The 17,480-nt window shown below is 54.3% G+C and overlaps 1 protein-coding gene across 5 annotated transcripts in view; it reads right to left on the reverse strand.

Annotated features, from left to right (window-relative positions):
- ADCY1 (adenylate cyclase 1) overlaps nucleotides 1–17,480 on the reverse strand; it is a 100,044-nt gene that overhangs the window by 15,224 nt on the left and 67,340 nt on the right. For 4 of the 5 annotated variants that reach the window (XR_014833224.1, XR_014833226.1, XR_014833225.1 and 1 more), the window contains exons 9-18: nucleotides 16,657–16,851; nucleotides 16,392–16,489; nucleotides 15,416–15,500; nucleotides 10,368–10,457; nucleotides 9,633–9,889; nucleotides 9,308–9,434; nucleotides 6,454–6,570; nucleotides 5,314–5,460; nucleotides 4,607–4,705; nucleotides 660–774 (exon numbers count right to left, since the gene is read on the reverse strand). Coding sequence is in view for 1 of the 5 variants with exons in the window: in XM_021078661.2 (XP_020934320.1) it covers nucleotides 660–774; nucleotides 4,607–4,705; nucleotides 5,314–5,460; nucleotides 6,454–6,570; nucleotides 9,308–9,434; nucleotides 9,633–9,889; nucleotides 10,368–10,457; nucleotides 15,416–15,500; nucleotides 16,392–16,489; nucleotides 16,657–16,851 (1,330 nt within the window). In the remaining 4 variants the exon portion in view is untranslated. Of the gene's footprint in view, nucleotides 1–659; nucleotides 775–4,606; nucleotides 4,725–5,313; nucleotides 5,461–6,453; nucleotides 6,571–9,307; nucleotides 9,435–9,632; nucleotides 9,890–10,367; nucleotides 10,458–15,415; nucleotides 15,501–16,391; nucleotides 16,490–16,656; nucleotides 16,852–17,480 lie in introns of all 5 variants that reach the window. The other variant, XR_002340263.2, reaches the window with a different exon arrangement.

Below are 17,480 nucleotides of genomic sequence, written 5' to 3' on the forward strand. Positions count from 1 at the left end.
GTTGCCGTGAGCTATGGTGGAGGTCGCAGATGTGGCTCAGATCCTGCGTTGCTGCGGCTGTGGCGTAGGCCGGAAGTGGCAGCTCTGATTCAATCCCTACCCTGGGAATTTCCATATGCTGCGGTTGCGGCCCTGAAAAAAAAGGGGGAGTTTAAGACCTAAAAAAACCCCCCAAAACCCTGCAGTTTGAAAAGTTAGGGAGGAACTTAGACCCCAGATGGTTCCCCTCCCCACTGACAGGCGACGGGAGGGAGCCCAGGAGGACAAAGCCTTAGTCCGTACAGCTGGCCTCCTGCACAGCCAGGGCCCCCGTGTTTCAGGCCTGCAAACGAGGACATGGGGCCTCTCCCCCCAGCTAAGTGTGGGCCCAGAGCACACTCATCAAGATTAGATCAAGATTCCTCATGCATTTCATGAATCAGACAACTCGTCAGGTCCTAAGTCACTGGTTGGCACACTCAGCTAGCTGCCCCTAAGCTGGTAGGCACGCCCAGCTCTCCCTGCATCCCAGGGTCTCCTCTGGGTGGCGCCATCCTCCTTCTGGTGAGACAAGGGAGCTTGGATCCCCGCTTCTAGGGGGAGGGGGAGGGCCTCCAGCTCCCGGCAGGTGCGGGAAGAGGGCACGGACCCAAGGGATGGGACGGCTGGCAGTCACGTACCCACACGGAGCACGAAGTCGTTGTAAGACTGGTAGTTGATCTCATCCAAGACATCAAACATCTCAATGGCAAAGTCCGCCAACGTGCTGAGATGGGAGGAGATGCATTTCTTAGCCTGGAAGGGAGCAGACACGGTTTATTAGGCTGGAGGGGTGCAAGGGCAGAGGGGGCCAGGACACGCAGCCAGTGACCTGCAGAGGGGAAGAGTCTGTACCCCTGCTGGGATCAGGGACTTGACCCCCACATCAACCATGCAGCAGCCTGCTGGCTGGGACTGGGGCTGGGGGCTGGCTGGGTGGTTTTCATCAGGGACTGCCTGGCACCCTACAGCTGCCCTGGGCGGTGCTTGGCATCCCATTCTATGGGCAGCAAACCAAGACAGAGGTGGAATATTACCGCCCAAGGCGGAGACTGAGGCCGCTGGAGCCCAGGCAGAGCCCTTCCGCATGAATGGCGTGGGAGGAACCCCTGCAGTGGTAGACCAGATGTCCTACTCCAGTTCCAACAGTGTTGTCGTTCGTTTGCTCCAAGTGAGCAAAGCAGGGTGAGCGTCGTGGGTGTGAGTGTGCGCTCACTGCGGGAAGGAGGTGCTGCCCCCCTCCTCACACAGGTCCATCTCTTCCCCTGCGTTGTGCGGAAAGATGCCCTCTTTTGTGAAACAACAACAGTAATTTTTTTTTCTTTTTTTTCATGATTCAAGCTTTCCCATTTTTCTCTTTTTAGAGATATTTTCACAGTTCCCAAAGTTATGGAACTAATGCTTAAAAAACTTAACTGATGATTTTTTTAAATAATCGTTTTAGATTTACTTGTAAATGAACAGCTTAGAGAGGTCCCATGTTCTAGCCCGTGGCCCCCCCCCCCCCCCCCCCCGCCCACAGAAAGTTTGTCCTCTTGTTAGTATCTTGCTTGGGGTATGGAGCGCTTGTGACCACTGCTGAAGCTACAGTGATTCATCATTAACTAAAATCCAGTTTACAGGAGGGTTCACTCTATGTGCTATATGGTCTCTGGGCTTTGACAAAGGGAGAATTTCATGTGTCTGCAGTTTCAGCAGCATATAGAATCATTTCACTGTCCTCCAAACCCCTAGTAGTTTTCTGTTTCGGAAGGTTATTAATTACTGATTCAATTACTTCAATGGACATAAGCCTATCCAGAGCATCTACTTCTTATACAAATTTTGGCAGATTATGTCTTTTAAAGAATCGGTCCAGGAGTTCCCGTCGTGGCGCAGTGGTTAACGAATCCAACTAGGAACCATGAGGTTGCGGGTTCGGTCCCTGCCCTTGCTCAGTGGGTTAACGATCCGGCGTTGCCGTGAGCTGTGGTGTAGGTTGCAGATGCGGCTCGGATCCAGCGTTGCTGTGGCTCTGGCGTAGGCTGGTGGCTACAGCTCCGATTCGACCCCTAGCCTGGGAACCTCCATATGCCGCGGGAGCGGCCCAAGAAATAGCAAAAAGACAAAAAAAAAAAAAAAAAGAATCGGTCCATTCCACCTAAGCTATCAAATTGGGGGGCATATTGTTGTATTTTTTAAATACAAATTGAAAAGAGTAACTTCTAAATATTTTATTTTCTCATCGCCCATAATTAATATACAGAGATAAAACAGAAATTTGTATGCCGATTTTGTATCCAGCAAGTTTGGTAAAGGCACTTAAAAATTCTAGTAGTTTTCATATTTTAGCACTGAGTATCCTTAGGACACAAGCAAAATATGAAAATGATGGTTTCGTTCCTACTTTTGAAAAATACATAAAATCTTCCATTTACTTTTCTTCTCTTATTCGACTGGCTAGGACCAGTATCATGGAGTTGTCTAAAATAGACTTTAGTATTTTTTAATGTCCATTGGTTTAGTGAAATGACCCCTCCTTCATTTCTAATATTAATAACTGGTGACTCTTCCCTTTTTTCTTAGCTAGTAATGGCTAGAGATTATCAATTTTATTGATCTTTTCAAAAAGTCTACTTTTGGTTTTATCGATTTTCTTAGTTTTCTCGTCTCTGATTTCATTGATTTGGGCTCCGACTTTTATTATTTTTTCTTCTCTTGCTTCAGGTTTGCATTACTCCTTTTTCTCTACTTTCCTAAGGTGGAAGCTTGGATTATTTATTGTGAATTGGTCTTTTTCAATGTACAAATTCAATGATGTTAATTTCTCTAAGCACTGTTTTTTTGTATCCCCCAAATTTTGATAAGTTGTATTTTCATTTTCATTTAGTTCAAAATATTTTTCAACTTCTCTTGAGATTTCTTCTTTGTCCCGTGTGTCATTTAGAAGTGTTTCGTGGGAGTTCCTGTGGTGGCACAGTGGTCATGAACCCGACTAGCATCCATGAGGATGTGGGTTCAATCCCTGGCTTTGCTCAATGGGTTAAGGATCCAGAGTGGCCATGAGCTCTGCTGTAGGTTGCAGGCAGGTCTTGGATCCGGTGTTGCTGTTGCTGTGGCATAGGCCAGGAGCCAGAGCTCTGATTCGACCCCTGGCCTGGGAACTTCCATATGTGGTGGGTGTGGCCCTAAAAAGATTGGGAAAAAAAAAAAAAAGAAGAAGAAGAAGAAGCCTTTTGCTTCATCTCCAAATACTTTGGAATTTTCCAACTGTTTCCTAGCAATAGATTTCTACTCTGGTCTGAGAATACAGTTTATATGATTTCAATTCTTTTGCACGTGTTGTGTTTGACGGCCTAGAATGTGGTCTATCTTGGTAAATGTTCCATGTGAGCTTCAAAAGAAGCTTCTGCTATTGCTGGATGAAGTAGTCGACAGAGGTCAATTACATCCAGGCGATGGATGATGTTCAGTTCAGATCTTTATAGATTTTCAGCCCACTGCATCTACCCGTTACTGAGGGTGGGGCACCGACATCTCCAACTAAGTACTGGATCCATCTATGTCTCCTTGTGGTTTTCTCCAGCTGTTACGTGCATAAATATTAAAGATTGTTAGGTCTTCTTGAAGAATTAACTCCTTTTTTACTACACAATGTCCCTATTTTATTTTGTTTGTTTGTGTTTTTGTTTTTGCCTTTTTCAGGGCTGCTCCCACAGCATATGGAGGTTCCCAGGCTAGGGATCTAATCCAAGCTGTAGCTACCAGCTTACACCAGAGCCACAGCAACATGGGATCCGAGCTGCGTCTGTGACCTACACCACAGCTCAGGGCAACGCTGGATCCTGAACTCACTGAGCAAGGCCAGGGATCGAACCCGCAACCTCATGGTTCCTAGTCGGATTCATTAACCACTGAGCCACGACCAGATCTCCCCAGTGTCCCTCTTTATCCCTGATAAGTTTCCTTGATCTGCAGTTTACTTCATCTGAAATTACGATATCATGCAGCTGTTTGAGTTTTTAATAGTGCTAATATGGGTATTTCTTTTTATTTTGAATGCACCTGAGACTTTAAAACATGTTTCCTGCAGAAAACCTAGTGGCGTCTTGTTTGTTAGCCACTCTGTCGGTTGCTGGGTTTTAATTGCCATGTTTAAACCATGCACATTTAAGGTGCTTATTGTTATATTTAGCTCAGTACCTGCCATATGTATAACTGCTTCCTATTCATGGCACCTTTTTTTTTTAACACCTTCCTCTCTTTGTCTGTCTTTCGTGTAGGGGCAACCTGAAGACTCTAGTCACAATCCTGCACCAGGAAAGGGGGACACTCAGTGGTGCCAGGCTGCCTGGGTGGGCGTGGGGCTGGTGGGGAGGGGGCAGGGCGGGAGGATGTCCCTGAGACCAGCCTTTGGTGTGGACTTTCCACGGAAGGTTGTGTCTAGAAAGAGCCAGCCACGGACAAGATAGCCTGCAGGCAGCTGCCCTAATCCAATGCAGAGGGCAAGCCGAGGCCCAAGGCGAGGAGCCTGGCCGTGGTCTGTGGGCAGCTGGGGCAGAGCTGGGACCCAGTCCCTGAGCGGGCACGCCTGACAGCCGGCACCCACCTTGGCCCCGGCCGTGGGCGCCAGCCCCACAGCAGCCATGTAGGTGCTTCCGATGGTCTTGATCTTCTCCAGGTCCTTGTAAAAGTCCTTGTCCATGAGCTTTGTTTGAAACACAAAACTGTTAAACGTTACATAACATTTTAGAGACGCCACGGCAGTGTACAGCCGCCAGGAGCAACCGCAGAGCAGATGGGCACGTTCTGGAAAGCAACGGTGTCTTCTTCGTGTGGGCACGAGAGACGTTCTGGGGCTGAACGAAGAAACGCAGGGCCTCGGGGGCGCCAGCAAAGGCATTTAAAAGAGGAGCCAAAGGTGGGGGGGGGCCCAGGCAAACACACCCCAGTCCTCCAGCAGCTGAGCTTGCGACCACCCAGGAGGAGGGCAGGGTCCATGGTGAGGGAAGCTGGACTCACACAGATGAGACCCGGATGTGGCAGGTGCAGAGGTGTCTGCCCGCCCATCCTGCAGGTGAGGCTGCCCACCTGAGCCCAGCATTTACAAGGCAGAGCGTGGGTGCCAGGACTGCCCCCCGCATCCCAAGGCAAAGCCCCTTCCTCCACAGTCACGGTCCTATGGGATTCCCAAGGACCCAGAATGCATGCGCTCCTCCCTGTGCCAGCGCCGCGCGCGGGCTACACAGGTGGACGCACTTCTGCCCTCGGCTGGAGGAGGGCCCCCGGGGGTCAGGACCGTGGGGGGGCCCTTACCTCGTCGAAGTCGGCAATGATCTCGTTGAGGAGGCGCAGGCACTCCACCCCCATGTTGTTACCGTCCAGCTCGATGTAGAAGTCGTTGAAGTTGGGGATGGAGGCAAACATGACCCCCACCTGCGAGTAGGACTGGTAGTACAGGTCCTGGGGGTCAAAGGCTGGGTCAGCCACTGGCACCCACAGGGCGGCCGGAGCGGCATGCAGGGCTGGCCCTGGGGACGGATGGACGGGCCCCGCGGGCCAGGTCCCGAGACATGGCTGGAACCCATGGCTGCCGGACACTCTGGGACCCCGAGCCACACAAGGAGGGGCTCGGAGGATCTAGGACGACCCAGTGTTTTTCAGCTCACAGGTGCGTGTGGAGCCCCCTGTGGGGGTGGGGGAGCAGCAAAGCGATGGGCTCTGGACCCCTGGGCCCAGAGGGATGAGATAACGAGGCCTGGAGCTATTTCCGGCCAAAGCCGGTCAAACTGAGCCTGGCGTTTACACCTCTAAGACCTAAAAACCCAGCCCGAGCTTCTTTATGTCTGAGCCAGCTCTTGCGAGCTCTGCTCTGTGCTGTTTGGGTCGTCCCAGGGCTTTCCTGCAGCGGGTCGTGGCCACCAGGATGTTCGGACCAACCCAGACCGCACGGACCACGCAGAGAACCACCCACTAGCCCTGCAGCCGGGCATGCGCGGCCAGGCCAACCACGCGGGGCACAGTTTCTACGGCACATGCAGACGACTCAGCCAGGAGGGGGCCCCCCAGACGGAGGAGCCAGGCCTGACAGGCGCTTCTCCCCCTTGTGGGAGGTCTGCCGAAGCCCTCGCCCTTCCTGGTGGGGGAAGGGGATGCTGTGCCGTCCTGAGATCAAAGAGGAGGACACGATCATTCTGGCCACGTGTCAACCCCACGTCCCGGGAGCCTCCTGATGGCCCAGCCTCATCCTGTCCTTAGGGCTGCGCAGAGGGGGCCCCTTGACCTCCGTGCCGCCGAGGGCTTGGAAAGGGCCACCCTTCGCAATCTGAGGCAGAGGTAACAGGAGGCGCCCTCTGGGTCAGACCCCCAGCTGGGCCCTGCAGCCACGCCACCTCCCCCCCGAAACCCAGCCGGGCTAGTGACAGAAAGCAGGTGCCGCCCGGGCCGCAGGCTCACCATGTTGCGGGGGTTGGACATGAGGAAGTGCTGGGCCACGTGGGCCGGCAGGAGGTTGAAAAGGATCCTCTTGTTGTCCAGCTTCACCCTCTCCATGTCGTCCCGCTCCTCCTCGGCCTGCGGCGGGGACCTCCGTTAGTCACCGCCCGTCCGTTCACACGCTTCCTTCGCTCACTCCACCACCGGCCACGTGACCAGAGTCCCTCCTGGACCAGACCCTGAACCTGTGTCCCACCCGGGCCCTGACTCGGGGCCTCTGCGCAGTCTCAGCAAGAACCCTGCCCGGTCAGTTTAACCCGTCACCCCATCCTTGACATCCAACCACCCCAGACGTCTGATGGGGCTCCTCATCTTCGACCTCCTCCAGGCGATGCCAGGTCACCTTGGCCTGCCCTCAGCACGACTCCCGTTAGATCAGTTTAGCCACAACCCCCCTCACCACTGATGTCTCCTCTTTTTTTTTTTTTTTTTTTTGCCTATTCTAGGGCTGCACCCGAGGCACATGGACGTTCCCAGGCCAGGGGTCGAATCGGAGCTGTGGCCGCCAGCCTACACCACAGCCACAGCAACTCAGGATCCGAGCCAAGTCTGTGACCTACACCACAGCTCATGGCAATGCCGGATCCTTAATCCACGGAGCCAGGCCAGGGATCGAACCTGCAACCTCATGGTTCCTAGTCGGGTTCATTAACCCCTGAGCCATAATGGGAACTCCTGATGTCTCCTCTTAATAATTTCCTATCCCCTGGCCCCACCCTGTTCCTGGGCTATAAACCCCCGCTCGCCCACACGGTCTTTGAGGCTGAGCCTCATCTCCCCGCCCCCTGCGAGAGGCCCGGCAGGGGTCCCTACACCTGAGGCCATGATCCGGAAGAACACCTGCCTGACCCTCTTTCACGAGAGGGTCATTACTCATCACACCTTTAACACCGGCTTCCTTCTAACCGTCCAGACTAAACACCAAGAGCGCCAGTGGTCTACGCCAGGCTCGTCTCTGCACCCTCACCAGAGTGACTAGATCAATGCTATGGGTCCTGATCTGGCTCAGACCAGGGTGAGCTCTGCCAGGGACGTGGGCATGCACAGAGTCCGAGATTAGGGTCAGCGGACACAGCCATGTGGGAAAGAAAAGCTCCAGGAGGGAGCTGGGAACCTCTCCTAAGACACGTACAATTAATTTCCTATTAAAGAGAACTACCACATGATCCAGCAATCCCACTCCTGAGCATCTATCCAGAGAAAACCATAATTCCAAAAGACACATGCACCCCAATGTTCACTGCAGCACTATTTACAACAGCCAAGCCCTGGAAGCCACCTGTATGTCCGTCAATGGAGGAATGGATAAAGAAGATGTGGTACATACACACAGGGGAACATTACTCAGCCATGAAAAAGAATGAAATAATGCCATTTGTAGCAAGACAGATGGACCCAGAAACTGTGACACTAAGTGCAGTTAGACAGTGAAAGACAAACATCATATGATATCACCTATATGTGGACTCTTTAAACAAGGATACAGGAGTTCCCGTCATGGCTCAGTGGTTAACAAACCCAACTAGTATCCCTGAGGACACATGTTCCCTCCCTGGCCTCGCTCAGTGGGTTCAGGACCCGGCGTTGCCATGAGCTGTGGTGTAGGTCGCAGACATGCCTCGGATCCCACATTGCTGTGGCTGTGGTGTAGGCCGGCGGCTACAGCTCCTTTTGGACCCCTAGCCTGGGAACTTCCATATGCTGCAGGTGAAGCCCTAAAAAAGACAAAAAAGAAGAAGAATGGATATGTGTCTATATATGACTGAATCACTTTGTTGTTCAGCAGAAATTATTACAACCTTGTAAATCAACTATACTTCAATAAAACTTTTTAAAAATAAAAAAAACTCCAAAAAAATTTCCTATTAACATGTGTTCACTGATGTACACAAAAGAAAGTCTTTGTTAAAGTTCTTATACTATATGTGAGGTAACATACCACTCGAAGACAGACTATGATAATATCCATTAAAATAATACAACAGGAGTTCCCGTCGTGGTGCAGCGGAAACGAATCCAACTAGGAACCATGAGGTTGCGGGTTTGATCCCTGGCCTCGCTCAGTGGGTTAAGGATCCGGTGTTGCTGTGAGCTGAGGTGTAGGTCACAGACACAGCTCAGATCCTGCATTGCTGTGGCTGTGGTGCAGGCTGGCAGCTGCAGCTCCGATTCAAACCCTAGCCTTGAACTTCTATATGCTGCGGGTATGGCCCTAAAAAGACAAAAAGAAAACAAAAAGAAAAAAGAAACAGGCAAATCCACAGAAACAGAAAGTAGATTAGTGGTGGCTCAGGGCTGTGGGATGGCTAGAAATGGGGAGTGACTGCTAATGACTATGGGAGTTCTTTGGGGGGGGGCCCTAAAAATGTACTAAAGTTGACTGTGGTGTCAGTTGCACAACCCTGAGAATATACTGAAAACCACTGATTTGTAGGGGTTTTTTCATTTTTATTTTTTATGGCCACACCCACAGCATGTGGAAGTTCCTGGGCCAGGGACTGAATCCCAGCCATGGCTGTGGCAACACCGGATCCTTTACCCCACTGCAGCAGACTGGGGATCAAACCCGCACCTCTGCAGTGACCGGAGCCACTGCAGTCGGATTCTTAACCTGGTGTGCCACAGCAGGAGCTCCTGAACCCTACACTTTCTATGGGCGGGTGAGTCCTGTGGGATGTGAATTACATCTGAATTTACTACAAGTCTAGGGTGCGCCAGGTGAGATCTGGCATCTTCGGGAGTTTCCCACACGCCTCCCAAGGGCTTCCTGGCCACCCCCCACCCCACCCCAAGGAAGCAGAGGGGCTCCTCTTGCCTGAGCTGCCCAGAGGTAGTCCAGCCGCAGCTTGATATCCACCTGCCGGGCGTGCAAGGCCAGCGCACATGAGAACAGCAGGATGGCCAAGATGGGCTCGAAGCTGCGCCCAGAGACGGCGCCGCCCCTGGGGAAATAAGCCCCCATCAGTGCCAAGAACACAAGACCCGTCCCCAGCGGGCCCCTCAGACATGACCCCCCTGGCGGCGCCCAGGACGAACCCCGGCTGAGGGCTGCATCTCCCAGGAAACCCGACGTGATGCTTTCGCACTAACAGGCTTCTCGTCAGCCAATCAGAGCACAGGGCACCCCTCGGCGTACCTACCCCACGGCCTTCGTGTACCCGCTGAGCTCCAGGACCAGGATGTAGGACGTGGTGAGCACGGCAAGCAGGATCATTTTCGGCAGGGAGGAGACGCGCAGGAACGTGACCAGCGGGAGGGTGCCCACGAGGCCGCAGAGCAGGGCGTGCGGCGCAGACTCGCAGGGCGGGGCGGGCAGCATGGGGGCCCGGCCCCCCGATGACAGGACCACCAGGGACCCGTTGGGGCTGGAGCTCCAGGTCCAAGGCAGGCAGCCCACCTGGAGGGGGATGGAGGGACCAGGCGCGTGGGAGGGGGCCCTCCTCCCCAGCCCCGGGCGAGCTCCCTCTCTGACCCACTCCTTGAGGGCCACCAGCAGGACCTCAGACACTCCCACCCCCTGAGAGCCTTTCTAGACTCCTGACCAGAGGGGCAGCCGGATTCCCAGGGCCTGGCCCAGCAGGCACGAGACCCCCTACCATCCTCTGAAAGCACTCAACTCCATCCCGCACCCCCCACCCCCCCACCGCCTCCTTCCTGTTTCTCTGCCCCAGCTCCTGGGCTCTGCCCTCTGAAGGGCAGGGTCTCCCATTTCCAGATCACATGTCCTCCACTGGCTAGCCCCCCCCCCAGCTCATCTCCAAAGCCCCTGTTTCCCTCCCCAACCCCGGGGCCGGCCCTCTATGCGGCCCCTGAAGATGCCCCACCTCCCGGCAGCTCTCACTACACCGGGCCCGCGGCCAGGCGGAGATGCTCACCACGCATCCTTGGGCCACGGAGTAGATCAGGACCACTATGAAGATACATAAGACTGTGCGGATCTGGATCGTCAGGCACCCTGGAAAACACTGAACACCACGATACTTGTTGCGGCATACGGAGGTTCCCAGGCTAGGGGTGGACTCAGAGCTGCAGACGCCGGCCTGCACCACAGCCACAGCAACTCGGGATCTGAGCCACGTCTGTGACCTACACCACAGCTCATGGAAGACGGGATCCTTAACCCACTGAGCGAGGCCAGGGACCGAACCCACATCCTCACGAATGCTAGTCAGGTTCATTACCACCGAGCCACAGCGGGAACTCCCTGTGACGGGATTTTTAAAACAACTCTGGTGACCAAGTCGCTCATGGCCACGGTAAATCATTCACAATAACGACGTCCAGAGCCGCGAGAACACAGCTGGAGTCTCTCCCACTATTCCCCCTCCACACCCATTTCTTGGCTGTTTTCAGGTAATTAATTTCCCAGGTGGGAAAACTGCAAAACCAAAAGAAGGAAAACTGATGTGTCTTTAAATGAAAAAGCAGCAGCTCCCACCCCTCCCCCACGCTGTGACATTGATCGGCCTGAAGTTCACTGAATAGACCAACGCCACATCATCATAATCTGGCCTCTTTCTGTCTCAGAAATGGCAAGCCTTCCCAGCTATTTGTGTCTTCTTTTACATGCCTTAACTAAGTTTTATATCGTTACAGATATATACAAATATGTATTTTTATGGGATTTATATACTTTTTGTCAAGTTATTAGAAATTCCATTTCCAGCCTATTAACTTTGCATGCATTTTGCAATACCCAACAAATGATTCAGGAATGAAAGAAGTTCTTGGACTCATAGGTCTGAAATTAGAAATGAAAACAAAAGCAGAGACCGCAGGGACCTTACAGAAAACCGTGAGCAGCCAGGGAGCCCAGGGCCATCCGCGCAGTTAGACCTCCCCTCCCACCCTTGAAGCCAGGATCATCACGGCCCCTGCCCTACGGAGGAGGAAATGCAGCCCAGCACCTCCAGCCAAGCTCACTCATTCTCCAGCCCAGGACCAGAGCGGTCTGCCCCAGCTCACACGGCAGAGGGCACGGATCTGGGTACCTGATTCAGGTTCTAATACCGTTGTATTGTCCTCGAAACCCACGTCTCCTCTGTGCTTGCTAGAAGAGCTGTTCTGCGGTGGTGCCAGGCCCTGTTGCCTGCCTGACCCAGCTTCCTCACTCCCCTGACAAGTCTCATCTCCCACTGAGCCCCTGGGCAAGACCAGAGCTGCACTGGGGAACCTATGCCCCCAGCCAGACAAAGCACTGGACAAACACTGGAGATGCTCCTTCTGTCCAGGTGGGCCTTGGGAGTCCCCAGGGCACCAGTGGGAGTGAAGCCTGGCCCCTGGTCCCTTGGGAGAGGGGGAAACGCCCTGGACCTCATGGCTGGCAGGGGTTCAGAGCCTGAGCCAAACTTCACAAAGGACCCAATGGTGTGATGAGGCCACGAGGCAAGGGGATGCCCAGCAAGACCCTGTGCCCTGCAGAGAAGAGAAGGTGTGCAGTGTGCCGTGAGCAGGGCACAGCACAGGGAGGCGCCTCCCACGTGGCGGCGGGAGGCGGGGTAACCGTGGATGGATGGTCAGTCTCCATGCGAGTGACACTCTGCCACTGACCCCGCTGTGCCTGAGCCATGTGGCTGCAGAGTCTAAATGACCCAGGCAAATGGGACAACTACACAACCCCAACCTCTCTGCTCAGCCACGCCGCACCCCTGGCTTCTCAGAGCTGGTGTGTGTTAAGGGCCAGAGAAGCACAGTCCAGCGTGGCCCCCAGGACCGTGTGCTCCCGCGAGGGGGTGCGGGGCAGGACCTTCAGAAGCTTCCAACCCAGCGTCAAATTAAGAACCACGATTTACACTGGGGCGCACAGACACCCGCAACTGAAACAAATCAACTTCCAGGAAGCCCTGACTCCAGCAGATGCAGGGTGACGTCTTCACTCATTCCATCCCTTTTGTTCACACCTCACAAAAAAATAGACTCCACAGCACCCCCCAAACCCCCCCCACCCCCAACCACCACCACCCCCAACCACCACCACCCCGGGGAGCTGAAATTTGAAGTTTAAAACTACTGACTTAATCTCTGCTACATAAATGAACTCAAACCCACACAGACGCACTGGGGAGCCAGTGGGGCTGAGGTAGAAAATGCTGTGACACGGGCACTGGGACACTGGGCGGGAGCAGGTGGAGAGGGCAGGACACTCGGAGGGCTCGCGGGAGCCCTTGGTTAGTTTCCAGGGGCCATGTCCTCGGTAGAGGCTCCCTCGCCCCCGCACAGGCTTTCTAACTTTCCACCAAAGATGTCCAGTTTATTTTTATTTATTTTTGTTATTTTTTGCCTTTTCTAGGGCCGCTCCTAGAGGTTCCCAGGCTAGGGATCAAATTGGAGCTGCAGCTGCCGGCCTAAGCCAGAGCCACAGCAACACGGGATCTGAGCCACATCTTCAACCTTCACCACAGCCACGGCAACGCCATATCCTTTAACCCACTGAATGAAGCCAGGGATCGAACCCACGTCTTCATGGACACTAGTCAGGTTTGTTCACGTTGAGCCCAACGGGAACTCCAAGGCTGTCCAGTTTAAGCAGGAATCTCACCACCACTGCGAACCTCCTCCCTGCCTCCCCGCACCCTCGGGCGGCTTCAGGGTCTAGGGTGGGCTGGGGTGGGGGGCCTCTCTTCCTCCCCCGAGGCCAGCCCTGCCAGGGCAGCAGAGAGGGAAGGAAGCCCGAGGCAGGATCCCCGCCCTCCCAAGCGGGCATCTCTGCTTTGCTTGGAGGGCCAGGAAGGGGTGACTGGGGCGGTGGATGGGGAAACAAAGCTGAAATATGACCATCTGCACCAGGCTGGGGTGGGAAAGCCAAGAGGGAGGTGCCCAAGGCACACCCCAGCCACCCTCCAGCCACGCCATGCTCACGTCCCCAGGAGCTGGCGCGCCCCAGAGAGCAAAGGGCACCTGAACCTGCCGTGGCCCCTCCTCCCTCCCGGCCTGGTCAGCCCTGCCCACCCCCCACCTCCCACCCAGGGCCAGCAACGCTGCAGGAACACCCTCAGCCACAGCCCAGCCTCAGCTGGGTCCTCACATCCAGGCCGTCTAGCGCTGCTCCTTTCCAGCCCTCAGGGGGACCCGGGCACCTGCTCCCTGCCCTCCACCCACAGCCCTGCAGAGCTCCTCCCCCAGGTCCCCGTCCCCTTGCCTCCAGAAGTGACAGGACGGGTCCCCTCCCTTTGTTTCACCAGCTCCTCTTCGAGTTTTAAGAATGTTTAGGAAGGAGTTCCCATTGTGGCTCAGTATCCATGAGGATGCAGGTTCGATCCCTGGCCTCGATTAGAGGGTTAAGGATCCAGCGTTACCGTGAGCTGTGATGTAGGTTGAACTTACGGCTCAGATCCCACATTGCTGTGGCTATGGTGTAGGCGTGCAGCTGCAGCTCAGATTCGACCCCCAGCCTGGGAACTTCTATATGCCATGGGTGCGGCCCTAAAAATTTTTTTTAAAAAGTTCAGCTGAGCCCATCGTGTGCCAGGCCCTCCTTCCTGAACAGCTGCTCCAAGTTCCTATCCCTTTCATGGAGGGAGACACTGAGACGCAGCCCCTAGCAATGGGGCAGCCAAGTAGCTGGGCGAAGACCCCGGGTGGCCCCAGGGCTGCTACACCGGCCGGATGCCTCCATGTCACAGAGGAAGGCACTCTGCCCAGCTGACTCCCAGGCTCTTTCAAAGGCACAACAGACTGCAGCCCGCCTGCAGCGCTGGGCTAAAATCACACACTTGGGAAAAATGGTCAGGCCCACCGGGGAGGGTGAGGAAAGAAAGGTGGCTGGTGATCACCTCTGCCAGGGAAACTGTCCACCCGGCACACGAGTTCCCAACCTTAAGGACAAATGGGACAGGTCTTGGAAATGAGGTGAATAAAGCAATCTTATTTGAAGTGGGAAATTTCGGTTTACCAAACCAGACACTCATCTATGAAAACAAAGAACTGAGGATGCGGTTCAAATAAAGAGCATTTTTTTCTTAAATCAAGAAGTTGGAGTTCCCGTCGTGGCTCAGTGGTTTACAAATCTGACTAGGAGCCATGAGGTTGCGGGTTTGATCCCTGGCCTTGCTCAGTGGGTTAAGGATCCGGCGTTGCCGTGAGCTGTGGTGTAGGTCACAGACGCGGCTCGGATCCCTCATTGCTGTGGCTCTGGCATAGGCTGGTGCCTACAGCTCCGATTAGACCCCTAGCCTGGGAACCTCCATATGCCGTGGGAGCAGCCCAAGAAATGGAAAAAAAAAAAAAAAAAAAACCAACAACAGAAGAAGTTAAAGGATAACAAAGAATGAAGAATTTAAATAAATAAAACTAGGTCCAGTCATCTCAACAAGCAGCTGTTTTCAATGACTGTGCGAAATAACCCTGCATCTGCCAGATGTGACGAGTGCGGGTCTGATGGGGACCTGGGATGTTTGAAAATGCAGCTCAGGATGCGAGAAAGGTGTATAGGACCAGGACAGAGCCCTTTCCCAGGAGTCATGGATGGCACAGGGCCATGAGCTCAGCCCCGGCTCCCAGCTAAGCATCTTCCAGAGTGTAGACGCCCAGTGTATGATGGAAACACACAAGCTCCAAGACTCTCCATCTGGAGAGCACGGCATCACAAGTCACCCCCTGTGTTCCTTCACTCACTCATTCTGTGTCCGCAGGGCAGGATCCCAGGGTGCCAAGCAGCGCCTGGCATGTGACAGGCTTGATGAGCTCCTGCTACTTGGACAACCCTTTCCACCTGCCAGGAAGGCGAGGGGATGAACTGTCTCTTTCCCTCCACTGGTCCTGCAAGAAGGCAGGCAGAGGCCACCCACCTACCAGTCCAGGTGATGCGCAGGTACAAGACACACATACACCTGTACCTGGACCGGGTAATATGCAGGTACAGAACACGGGCACACATACACCTGGACCAGGTGAAGGGCAGGTACAGGACACACCCTGCACGTACCTGGACACGGGTGATGTGTAGATACAGGACACAGGCTACCAGGAAGCAGACGCAGAACACCAGCAGGAGCAGGACAGCCACGCTCCTGGGAGAGAAGACACGCAGTCACTGCAGGCTGGGCTGGCAAGGCGTGCCCGAGAGATGCCCAGGAACCTGCCCTTCCTCTGCTACCCACCACGTCCCCGGCCCCCAGGAAGAACCAGTGGTCCCTGGGGACCTATCCACCCTGACATCTAAGCCAGGGTCTCTCCAGTCCTGAGGGCCTGAGAGGCGCTTTCCTCCTGCAGGAAAGACTGGGTTTGCACACACTTGGCTGCTGGGCTTCACCTGAGAAGGGTTTTTCTAACAAAAGCTGGATCCCCAGACCGGGCCATTCAGATGGCCACTGTGGGTCCATGGTATCGTGGGGTGGGGGGACTGCTTCCTTGGGTTTTCTGGAAACTCAGAGGAGGATTGCTCTACTTGGGAGGTTTATTAAGAAAAGTGGAGATTTTTACGGATCTTTCTGCCCCCCCCGAAAAAAAACCCAAAATTACCACTCACTTTGACTTATGATAATGAAATGCTATAAAAATGACTATATTTTTGCTTCTTTCCAGAGGCCCCTTTTTCTCATTTTAGTGTTTCTGAAAACGACAAGGACCTAGAAGTCAGGGTGCCCACGTGCTGCCCGTTCTCTCCCACAGACGCGGTCATGCCGTCGATGGCACACCGTGTGGACAGCGATGCTGAAGACACATGATGACGGAGAACGGAGCACACGGGACATGAAAACCCGAGTGAGCAGCCCACCCGTGTGCCGTCGAGTGCCCTCAACAAGCCCCACAAGCACACGGAGAGCGGGTGTGGGGCTCCGGCCATCCCCAAAGGCTGGGGCACCAGGGGAGAGCGACCGCAGGCGTCGAACCTGAACGTGAAAAGGAAAGGACGCCTGGTGACCTTCTCCTTTGACGGATGGGCCCAGAACGGCACTTACTGCGGGATGATTAGAAGGTAGACAAGGCCGAATAAGGCGGCCAGGATGAGGGCCAGAACCACGGCGCTGGTGAAATACTCGTCCTGCAGCTGGTGGTACTGGAAGACACAGAAAGCCACCGTCAGCTGCCCGCTTCCCGGACACACCAAGGTCATCCCAAGGGCGCCAGGGCCGCCTAGAACCCCCGCAGCGGGAAGGGCAGCAGCCACGTTCACAGACAGCTCAGCGCCTCGGACCCCCGCCTCCTCGACCCTGCAGCACCCACCTTCCGCTCTCGCTCAGCCTGCTTGTACTTGAGGGTGAAGAAGTGCAGGTCTGCCATCTCCAGCTCCATCTGGCGGGCTTCCAGGAGGCGGCCGATGTACCTGTTGACGCGTGTCCCGGGGGTGGCGTGGACGACATTGGTGGAGAAAGACGAGCGGTTTCTGAGTTTCTCCGAGGCTGTTCTCAGCGCCCTCCGCTGCCCGTCGCGGAAAGAAAGGAAGGGAGAGCATCACAGCCTCCGCTTGGCAAAGCAAACAGCTCTCACGCCCCCTCCTCCTGGGTCCTGGCCCGCTGCGAGGTCTCGGGGGACGGGGTTTGGAGGTCTGAGATGCGACTCTGGCTCCACCACCTGCTGGTGGGGAGAACCCAGGTGAGTCATCTCATCCGTGGTGTTGGGGTTCCTGTGTCTGAAAGTGTGGTTACAGGGCACCTGTGTGGTGGCACCGCCTGAAGGGTGATGGGTCCCCATCCATGTGCAGTGGAAAGTGTGTCCAGCACAAAGTAATAAAGAGGTTTTTCGAAAATATCAGTAAAATCAACAGATCTCCAGCAAGCATGACAACAAAAAAGAGAGAAAGACGCTAACAAATTCAGGAAAGAAATGTAATTTTACTGCAGTTCCTGTAGACATCAAAAGGATAATAAGGTACTATGAACAAGAGTACACATGTCCATTTGACAGCCTAGCTCACTGGCCTACCCTTTGAAACAAACTACCACAACTCACCAGGATAATTAGAATAGCCTTATAATGGCTAAGGAAAATTAATTCATAATTTTAAAATTCATGACAAAGTCATCTCCAGGCTGCGAAGGTTTCACCAG

The sequence above is a fragment of the Sus scrofa genome, chromosome 18, assembly GCF_054392235.1.
Source record: "Sus scrofa isolate SSC_HxYL_T2T_F1_AM1 chromosome 18, Sscrofa_HxYL_maternal_Yorkshire_Landrace_v2.0, whole genome shotgun sequence".
Lineage (NCBI taxonomy): Eukaryota > Metazoa > Chordata > Mammalia > Artiodactyla > Suidae > Sus > Sus scrofa.